General features: G+C 34.5%; 1 protein-coding gene across 1 annotated transcript in view; it reads left to right on the top strand.

Moving 5' to 3' along the window:
• LOC149791398 (transient receptor potential cation channel subfamily M member-like 2) overlaps window positions 1-10,824 on the top strand; it is a 46,248-nt gene extending 35,424 nt beyond the window's left edge. Inside the window, exons 9-11 of the mRNA XM_089969192.1 lie at window positions 3,297-3,551; window positions 6,289-6,464; window positions 10,689-10,824. Coding sequence (XP_089825318.1) covers window positions 3,297-3,551; window positions 6,289-6,393 — 360 coding nt within the window. The 3' untranslated portion in view covers window positions 6,394-6,464; window positions 10,689-10,824. The remainder of the gene's footprint in view (window positions 1-3,296; window positions 3,552-6,288; window positions 6,465-10,688) is intronic.
• The last annotated feature ends 866 nt before the right edge of the window (window positions 10,825-11,690 follow it).

An 11,690-nucleotide genomic window follows, 5' to 3' on the forward strand; every position in this document is an offset into this window, starting at 1 on the left:
AAGAAAGTACATTTTGAGAAAATTCAGGATGTAAAACAGTAAGAATATCTTTTGCTATTGTTATTACCAGCAAAAGAAGACAGTTTATGCCCTGTAACTTGCATGTTATTTGTACGTACTCAGCAATTCTATGAATTCTGGCGTGTATCGCCAAAATCCGAAACATTGTATGAAAAAGTTAACACGAAATGTAGCAAAGCAGCTGGTATGTGGTAGTCTACGAAACATCTACTTTAGTTCACTCAAAAACAAATTTAATCAACCAAAACGTAAAGCGTCTGCTACACGAGTGTACATGGTTTGTTTACAAAGTAGTTCCTAATACACAAATAAAGCATGTGTCCTGCGCGTGAGTGCAATATGAAGGTGTGCAATATCTAAAATACTGAACGATTCTGACAATGTAAAGTGAACGGAGAAAATGTGAGCGTAAAATAATCATCAAAAGAAATATAAATTGAGCTTAATTGTTTGTAAACGTCCTGTTATACAACACTAAAATTTACAACCCAAGATCTGCAAGTCAGATTAATTACCAATTACCGTATGACACTCCTTAAGGTATGAGAGCATTTCCACTCGATTTTGTTTTCCTGATATTAGCATTTGAGTGGCAAACCGTAAAATGTAATTTAAATTAAAGGTCACATTATATTTAACACCATTATCTCATATTATGAGTCACTTAAAACGAGTCTGCCTCTAGATGATTCTAATTATCCGTGTTTTTTATTAAGCTGTTGAATATTTCAGTTGCATATTATTTTATCCATTACATAAAATGTTTCAGTTTATTTTGTGGCAAATAATATTTTTGTCAGTTGAAAAAGGTTATATAATTAGCCTTATATAATTGTTGCGTTGAAAGTATCTTGTAACATTGTGCACATATAATATATTAATTAGCTTGAATTTAAGTTATGTCTCTCTTACTAATGAAACCCATCAAAACTGACAACCGTTGAGACAAAACCTGATTTATATTATTGTGCTTTTTGTTTTGTGGTATCTCTTAGTGTAATTCCCACGAGAATAAATGCTTTTTCATAGTTTCGCAAATCTGTATTGTTTGCGTAACGTTTGTCCATGATTTTAGATTGTATTTAAGCTAATGATTATTTATAGATAACATTTTGCACAGTACTTATGTCCAGGATTGTGGGTGTGTAAGATAATGTCATATTCTTAAATACCTGTTTACATTTCCTTTGGATATTAGAAGGTTCTCGACAATGTTTATCTGCTTGTTCGCAAAGTCATGACTATAATCTAAACTGAGAACATTCTTTCAAATGAGTGTTCCAAGTCTTTATCTCTGATTACAAACATTAACTATCAAAGGGTTGTGAAGTAGCAAGATCTGATATTTACTCTACTCAGTAAAGAACGTAATTACGGTATGACAGAAAATTATGAAACAAATATTGCAGCCTGGTGATAAAGGTCTGTATGTCTCTCTACCTGTTCTCCTCAGGCTAAGTATTAAGGTCCTTGAACAATTGAAAACAGGTTCGTGACTAAAATTATATTATTAACACTTTTAGAAGGCTATAGGGGCGTGTTGATCCTAACGACCCAGTTAATCATGCAAGACGTATAGATGTAGCTTTACCACATACAGAATATTTAATTGACGAAATGTTGTTTGACTTCAGTGAGTTTGGGTTAACCAATCTTAGGAATTCAAAATTGTTAACTGGACCAGAAACATTCATATCTACTAAACCACAAGAAAGGATTGAAATACTTTTCAAAATGAATTCTGTCAAGTAGAATATTTAATAAAGAAATGTCACTATTTGCTTGAATTGAATTTTTTGAACCAATGTTCATCGTGTATTCTTGTACTGATACCAGATAATACTTTCCGTATGTGTACCTCAATTACAGAATATGTATTATTATAAATCATTTGTATTGTTGTACTATGTGGAGTTCTTCTATCAAGAGCTGCGGTGGCTCGGTGCTTAAAATGCTGAACTCACGACCGAAAGGGTGCGTGTTCGACTATAGTTTCGGTCCAGTTTGAGTTAGCTATTATGGTGTGTACTTGAACATGGCACTTTACTCTAATTTCCTAGGCTCTAAATACTCTATTTTGTGTATGTGCCCTAGAGACTCAAATCAAACCATACTAAAACATAAATGTCTACATTGATCTGCACCTAAGCGTTCGCGGGATTTATTCAGGCCTTAATCAGAACTTTACCAATTGATGTAAATATCTACCAAAACCATGGAAATACTCATTGATGAAGGAAATACCCATTGATGAAAAGATTATAGAAACTGGTAATGACCCATGAAATACATTTCCACTGCATACAAAATATGCAGAAACATAACAAGACGAAATATTATGATTATACACTTGCTACAAACAGTTAGAATTTTTTGTTTATAATACAAAATAGATTTTAAACTAAACAGTAATTACTATAAACATGTTGAATGATGTATATTATTATGTTATTTTCTTAAGAGAGCCTCAAGCTTGTTTAGTCCACCTACATAAATAAAGTATTATTATTATTATTATTATTATTATTATTGTTATTATTATTATTATTATTATTATTATTATTATTATTATTATTATTATTATCCCAAAATGAACGTGGTCGATTGAGGATACTCAATGGATAGATAAACTTTTATTGGCTGATTTGTGTGTTGATATGGAACATACTTAACGGCTAGGACTCTTTTCTTATTGGTTTGCTTTACAGAGAAAAGTATCCTTTGATGGGATATTTAATTAAACAGACGTTTCCAGTAAGCAAGAATTGTGATTAATTCATGCTTTGCAGTGAATATTATACATGAGTAAAACATATGCGATATATAACATGTATATAATTTTCATTTACCTACATAATTTTATTTCCAGATGCATGCAACTGATACCATCCTCACATTCTATAATTTTATTAGAACCTGGGTTGACGTACAGTACCCCATCGTCTTTGCATATACTGATGATCATCATAGTAATTTCAAAATGTAGCTTCTGTTTTGTTATAGTACTGTTTTCCTGTATGTAGTTATACTTGTAAAAAGCAGATATAAGTCAACCGAAAGTTTAAATGTCGTTAGAATATTCCCATTATCTGAATCATTATTGACTTTATCTTAAATTAAATATTATCATCAAGAAGGTTATAACATGTCATACACAAGTTTCTTAAGGTATTTGAAAGTCAATAAGATTATTACCATAGTAATCACTTAATATTCAGAACCGTGTTTAACATACATAGTTGCATGCGACTCTAATTAAACCACTCTTCCAACAGGTGATTGCAACAACATTCATGCAAACGGAGACAAAACTCAAACGTTACATAGCAGATGGCTGGAATAAGGCAGACATCTTCATAATATTGTTGTTTGTGATCGGAATGATTTTGAAGTATATTCCACATCCATTAACGTTTGAAATTGCTCGTGTTGCCCTTGGCGTTAATCTGGTTACATTTTGCCTGAGACTGCTACAAATATTTTCAATGAGCAAGGAACTTGGACCTAAGCTAGTGATGATTATTCGCATGGTATGTGAATTATATATTATCTTAAAATTATTCAGTTCTAGTTTTTACATTTGACAATAAATACAATGCTTATATGTTTGCCTTCTGTAATAACAAGGTGTCATCATAATGTATCATCAAACACATTAAGTTACCAATATGTTCATTTGGCAAAAATATTATTTAAAGGTTGGATTTCAAAGACAATAATTTCTTGTTTCTTTGATTCTTAAGAAAAACAGATTGTGATCATGATCGACTCAGGTACGTTAAGATACAATTTATGATGGGGTTTCATTCGTTGTGTCATAGTCATAGACTATAAGAGCTTTTGTGATTCCTGATGTTTCTTATCCATCTGTTCATTCGCACAATTTAGGAATCTCTATTCATCTACAACAACCAGGATGATTGTCATGAAACTTCGCTATTTTGGATACTCGAATACAGTACTAGATTCCTTCTTATTTGCTACTTTGGAAATACAAGTTATACTATTTTTTGTGCTGAAGTTTCATCTTTTCTTCTCATGTATATCTTCAATGGTCATCACCCATGCTCTCTCTAATAGTAACGAATCTCATCAAAATCAATTTTGCAGTTATCAATCTAACAATTCGATGAGTGTATACTTTATTTTTCTGTAATGATGGAAACAATGGATTCGTTAGTCGTAAACAATCCAACACCACGAAATTTATTTTCTTGGGTCTTTGTCAGAGAAAAATGACTAGTATCAGAAACGACAAATAAGTGTCAATGGCACAAACACGAAACCTACAATCAAACCAGCAGTATGCAAGCAACTAAAATGTATATTTTTCACCCTTATGTACTATTTCTTTTAGGATGATTAAATACAATCCCCTTTAAACTATTATAGTTGGGTAGTGGATATCGTCGTATGGTTATTCCGACTTGCAATGCAGTTCGTGTCAGTATTTACTTAGTTGAACTGCAAAATTAAAACCACAGTCGTCACTGGTAAATAGACCATATTTTCATAAGCTTGCATGTTTAATAAACCATTTAGCTAACTGGTCAGTTAATTGAACAAACATACAGTTCAAATCCATGGAAGTGTCCAAAAAATGTTCTAAAGATACACGGTATTGAGTTGATATTTCCCTAAATGTATTGCGCTTTGAAAAAGGTAATTTAACAATTGCGTGTCCAAACTGTATGGTGCAGCAACATATACGCCACAAACAAAATTATGTTTTCAAGATTTGGACAAAAAGTATTTTCTCAATAAAGATAACAATATCTGCCAATATATTCATAAGTTATTTTGATGAATTATTCAGGTGGCAGTATTAAAGCTAATTACATACGTCTTTTTCAGTAAAATCCGTGATTTAAGTTTCTCGAATTTAGTTTCAATGTCTGCATGATAAATATAACATGCCATCTTCAGCTCAGGAAAGAAAATTCTTCTTGCGAATCATCAGCTATCATTGAGACATCTGGTATCGCTTATTTAAGAACACGATTAAGTGCTTATTATTTGGCTCTAGCAGTGTTTACTTTAATAACGGATGCGAACCGAATTGTCCTGAGACAACGCGACGCAAGGTAATTAATATAGTATATGTATCGTGCTTATTACGGTAGATCAAGGGTGACAGCATATACGTAAGGGTGGGCAGCCTTCTGTCGTGTTAAAATCACGTATAGGGCTTAACTATGAATTGCAATTTAAATTCTTCATTGTTTCGTTAGCATAATAACGCACAGTTCTCTTTCTGGGACAACGTTTTAAATATCTAGATGTAGACTCGTGTAGTGTTCTTTTGACAATCATTGCCATGTGATGTACCGAAGGAAGTGTACAACAAATAAATCACGATCTGAGGTATATCAAATGTATGTGTTATTATATTGAGTGTAATTCAAGTTTAAGTACATGCAAATAGATAAGTGTAAGTTTATCATTTATTAAGTCAGTTATATTTAATCTTCAGAGCAATGTATAATACGGGTGTTATCGATCAACCAGCATATTTGTTCCTATTATTCTTGTTTCATCACTTCCCCAAAAATATCGACATTAACAATTATGGAAATAATTTCAGCGATTTTTATGATTAACTATTGCGAAGAATTAGATTGTGATAGTTACTATCTGTGACATTGGCTTGCCACTTTTGGCCAGTTCCCAAAACTAATCAACGCTTATAACCAACTGGAACTGGGGCTATACTATTGTATATTCCAATGATATATTATGTGGAGAGGGTACATATGACAACCCATTGAATTACCATCAGTCACGTATGTCCTGCCAGATCATGTACTATTATGTCAGGAATATCATCCCAATATGTCAGAGATGGCATGCAATATTATGTACCATACTGTTACATATGTCATGCCAAGTCCTGCCCCATCATGGCATGTAGGTTTGTCCTGCCATATCAAGTTTCATCATGAATCTAATTTTGTACACAGTGTCATTTTAATGATTTAATAAATTAAAACCTATTTAGAAAGATTACAGGATTATGTTTCGTTTTGTACTTATTTCAGTTAGACGCTTACTTTAAAATGTTTCGATATACTATCGCGTGACGAATTATATTTCTGCTCAATAATATTTCATTTTAACGTTTACGGTGATCAAAACGAAGATTAGTAATGATTTATACTACTACGATTTATGTAAAGTATGTTATATTAGATGAAAAAATGTTTCTCAGAATTCATATTGAATCAACTTTCAAGGTTTAATCTTGATATTTAATACAAATATTTTCAGGTTGGAAATCTAACCTCTTTTTTTTGTGATGTTGCTGATTTTTATTGTGGCTTATGCAATTGCTTCTCATGCCATATTGTACCCAAATACCGAAATCAGTCTTAACTTTTTGAGGGTTATATTCCGCCGTCCATACTGGAATATTTATGGAGAGCTCATGTTGGATGAAGTTGAAGGTATAGTTACATTTTCTCATAGGTATTTTCTCTCTATATATTCATTTATTTATCTATCCACAGTCGATTAAATCGTTATAAATTTGTCAAAAGGCTTACTTGAATGACACGTAGAGTATCAATTTCAAACAAGAGGTTAACAGTAAGAAAATATTTGATGTCTGATTCATATGATATCTTTGCTGTGTTCCAATCGGGATCCAAATTTAAATATTAGAATCAATGACGTTGGCCAGAGAACCAGACCAACATTATAAGAGTTACAGACGGCTCGTTAATATGCCAGCCTGACTTTACTTTGAGCTCATCAGCTGTTATCTTACCCACTTAATCAAGCGTTTGTATTGATAAGAGTTGATGAACATGACGTGCAACATGATCAAACATGTTTACCTTGATGGATACGTTTGACTTCTTACAAATCCTCTGAAACTGATCAACTAGTCAACATATAAGTACTAAAGGAATTATCAGATATCTAGCCATGCTAATACGGCACGAATACCATTTATTGTACTTAATATCGAGTAAAGTGTAGTATCTCCAACAATATAAGAAATCATTTTCACTACCACATAAATAAAAAAGCCATCCAAATGTGAATTTCAACTTTACGGCATTAACCAATACATCATTTGCGGTTACTCAAACTGAACATAAGGTCATTATGGTAGAAGTTTAAATAAAACACAATACATAGGTTCATTATAAACTTTATTGTAAATATAAATAATCTTTGGCATAATGGGGGCAAATCCAGTTACAGCACACTGCACCAGCCGAGTTCTGAATTTGTTTTATAACAATACCTCAGGAAAAGAGACTTGGGGGATTTTGAAGGGTTCTGAAAGTGTCCGACACCTATAGGTGGAGTTGCATGGGGATGATATGAGGTATATAACGACACTGACAACCGAACTCGATAATTAATCCTGATGATTGATATGATAACAAACATAAGACGATACTCCATATATGCACCGTAGGAAGCGGATATGAAGTATATGGGCATAATAGTTGAGTACACATTTAAGTACAGACACAAATTGGGGGTCAAAAGCGAAGTTGTGAAAGCGTGAAACTTGGCAATGACCCAAACGAACTGAAGGGAGCCCTTACGACTATAAAACATTGCGACTGAAACGAAGTCCCTCAATTTAAGGAAATGTAAGGATAAATAAAGATAATAATGACTGAGAATACTATAGCGTGGAAAATGCGTGCACTAGGTTTCGAACCGCCTGATAATCCTGGTGTGTCTAAAGGTATCAATATTAGATATCTGTATTAGATAACCAGCTTGGAATTCACATGTCCACAAACAAAAGATACAGCAGAAATGAGAATGTAACATAGAATGTGAAAACGAATGACTGACATGTACAGCTATACAATTTATCTGAGGTGTTCCAATAATGTATGATAGTCTCACAAAGTGAAGAAGCGGAATATTGCATTGATCGACACAAGTGTGAACAGACAAGTGAGGCGCACGCTGTAACATCTGCCTCTACATATAGCTAAATCTAGCGGGGTGCACCTAAATGTCTCAACAATACACATTAGAAGATCATCGCCCCAGGGCGGGATCCGATGGTCTGGAATTCCTACCTTAGCAGCACTGGTAGCTTCCCCGAAGTGGAAGGTCTCTCCATTATAGTGATGTGAATCATCACCTAACCTCAGCAAAACAGCCTTAATGGTAGCGATAAAGATAGGTCTACTTAAGACGCGACCATTGTCTATGCGGAACAGTGGATCACAAAGACGAGCTCCAGCTAATAGCAGAATCCAATGGAATTTTCTCTTCACATGAAAAGGACATACAAGGACATCACAGTTCATATCATGAATATCATATCCACACCTTGACGGAAAATGTCACTCTAAGATGATCTACGACGCAGAATGAATAGGCGTTTATCCATATGAAATATCATGTCCGACATACACAAACTGTTTGTCGCAGAAAATATAGGTTCCATGAAGAGCAAATTATCCGCACCGCAAAAAGCATACGAAGCCAGCACACTAGTTCGCAGTAACAGTTCAGTGTACTCACATATAAAAAATATCAAATTAGAGGCTCCAAAGAGGACGCCAGTTTGAATGTAACAATCTATTAGGAAGGAATAGTGTCCAAAGCACATGACACTAAATTTATATTCATGAATGTTCCTGAGCAGAAAGAAGATGATCTAGCGCGTATAACATGACGAAGACTATTGTCCTAAAGTCTTAATTATATGTTCCTCCATACCAACTCCAGCTGCAGATATGGTTGCACCATGACCTCCAGCCAAAGCATGTTGCTGCCGCAGACTCAAGTACTGCTCCAGACAGTACATGGGACACAATCAAGAGTTCCGAGCAATTTAAATATTTACACCAGATGAAAAGGGTTCCTTTTTTAAATTACAGATATCACGGTAAGTATACCATGCATTTGCCTGTTGAAAATGTCACATCTGGAATCTTCAAGTAGTTACACGAGCAGTTTTTCTGCAATGATCAGCCCGTAACTTCACCACATTGCAAGAATCTAAGAAATGCCACCAGACATATGCACTGCAGCAACAAGTCCACGGCCGGCGAACTCCCTCTCGCAACATAGGTGACAACTGCACAAACCCATAAAGTATACTCTTTAATCTGTCGGAATCATGAAAAGGGTTATTGTGACCAGCCTGTGTATTATAAAATCCAATTCCTGCAAGGTACAGCTAATTGTGGAGAACTGCAGCTGCATCAGGGTTTGACAGCATGTGAAGAAATAAATATAAACATCTTAGAGTTCATATAAAGAGAACGAATGAGCCTGATATTGCCCAATATTCAACAGACACTTGCAGCCAGTTCTGTACACTGACCTAGTATTACCGGACACAAAAACACAAACTCCTGCACATGTTGTGTCAAAATGGCATAAACTCTGAAGTCAGGGGTCACACAATAACCAGAAAGGTTTGTATTCCACGCCACATAACGCAAGTGAGAGGTTTAAGTGTTGTAAGTCAGCCGCGTCTTCAATGAATCCATATGCAGTGCTCTTCAATGAGCCAATATGAAGTGCAGTGCCTTTATGATATGGACGGCTTTATCAGTCTGTGTACCCATGAGACCGCCGAACTGTGCACACAATATCCAGAAATGTTTGTATTCCATTTAATAGAACACCAGTGGCAGAATGCTTTGAAAGATGGTCACGTCTTCAATGAACCCATATAAAGTGAAGTCCTCTCCAAGGAGTCCATATGAAGTGAGGTGCCAGTATGATGTGGACGGCAGTATCAATCTGTGCACCCATGAATCCAAAGCAGAAAACATGGAAAGCAGAACCAGGCAGTAGAAAGTGCTGTGGTAACAGATCAAAATACCGAAGTCACCAATGAATTACAAACTAGAAATTCTACTGATATATTTTTTAAAGACATCTTACTTCCACCTACATGGACTTAAATATACCTGCAGGACAGGATTAAGCGTTTGTTGTATAAGATACATTGTCAATTAGTAGTTTTGCATGTGTGCACTAAACGTTTATGAACAATTACAAAAGTATTATGGCACAAGTTTACCTGCAACCATTTTTGTTGAATTTAATGTTTCCTTTTTTATTATCAGATCACGCATCTCAGCTTTTTAAATGCATGTGCCCCTGGTCGAGAATAACAGTAGAGCTGTTGCTCGATTTATGCTATTCATGAGGTTATAGCGCAATTCGAATTTGACCTAAATCAAAGTAAATGTGCCCTGTCGGTGAGCTATATGATGTGCGCACTTGCACGTACGCACGGTGCACGCGGGCCACAGCACATGCCGCTAGCAAGGATGTAAATACGAGCACATTGACTCAGATTAAAAGTTATTTCGTTATTATAATTAGAAATAAAAGGAAAATGACACGTACATAAAGTTTTGTTATACCATACTGAAAATTTGTCTCACAGACAAATATAAACCACTGTCCATAAAAAGCCATTTAAAGTTCTCATAGCGCTATCAGTATGCTGAGGTCCCCAATTTTATTATCCCACGTGTATCTTTTATTGAAATTATTATAAGCTACAACCGATGTGTACATGTCAAATAATTTCAAATTAAATATTAGTCAACAATAATTATTCAATATGTGCTCTACAAATAGCAGTATTTGCGTCTTAATTTGCACAAATTTAATAGCATGAAATATGAATGACATTATATTTCATTTATCTTTGGAAGGTAATAATGATTGTACAAATATTGAGGACTTGTATAGAAATGGGACCCAGCCGCGCTGCCCAACGGAATCTGGAAAATACGTTGTGCCTGTGCTAATGGGTGTGTACATGCTGATGTGTAACATTTTGCTGCTGAACCTGTTGATCGCTATTTTCAGGTAATATTAAATCAATATATTACAAATTTACAAGCCAATGTTAAATTGCTTCCATACTTCTGAAGAAACGTACTTCATATGTGTTATATTTTACGTTGTTAGCTTTCGGGCGTTATCCATGTGCATTAAAGTATAATAACATACATTATACATAAAAAGACAGAGAATAAGTGATAATCAACTCATGGCGGGTTTAGTGGGTGACGGATTGTCAGTAATAAAATGTGTTCTTAAATATTAGGATAATTTTAAATGCATTTTTAGTCATTCATATGCAATTTGTCATTATCAAAACAAAGCATAAAGAATGATGTCTCTCATTGTTTCACAATACGATGAATTGTTCCCGACCAAATATCTGATCTGCATATAAAGCAGAACTGCATAGAATCATCTGAATACAAAGCATATTTGTAACAAAGGGAAAGTGTATCATGTTATAAAAGTCACCGTTGTACCAAGAGTATCAAATCATTCTGTATTGGATCCACAAGTGCTAAACAATCCGATTTCAACATTGTTGGTGGATTTGGCTGCTACAGCAATGATGTAAGCATAGATTGGTGGTAGGAAGGACAGTCTTATAATATTTAACTTTAAAATGATTTTATAATGAATGTACTTTTGTTACACCCACATGTGAACAATATGAGCCTAGATATGCCACTACATAACGATTTGGCCTAACAGATGGTTTCGGTTTTCATTCTATTTTAGTGGCGGGTTTATTATGTTTTCCGGACCTGGTGCTGTTCTGATGACACATTACTAGATACCATATCTGCGTCTATGATCTTTTAGCACATTATGAAATGTCATATATGGACCTTTAATATCCTGACATA

The sequence above is a fragment of the Sinohyriopsis cumingii genome, chromosome 9 (assembly GCF_028554795.1).
Source record: "Sinohyriopsis cumingii isolate HCF-2022 chromosome 9, ASM2855479v2, whole genome shotgun sequence".
NCBI lineage: Eukaryota > Metazoa > Mollusca > Bivalvia > Unionida > Unionidae > Sinohyriopsis > Sinohyriopsis cumingii.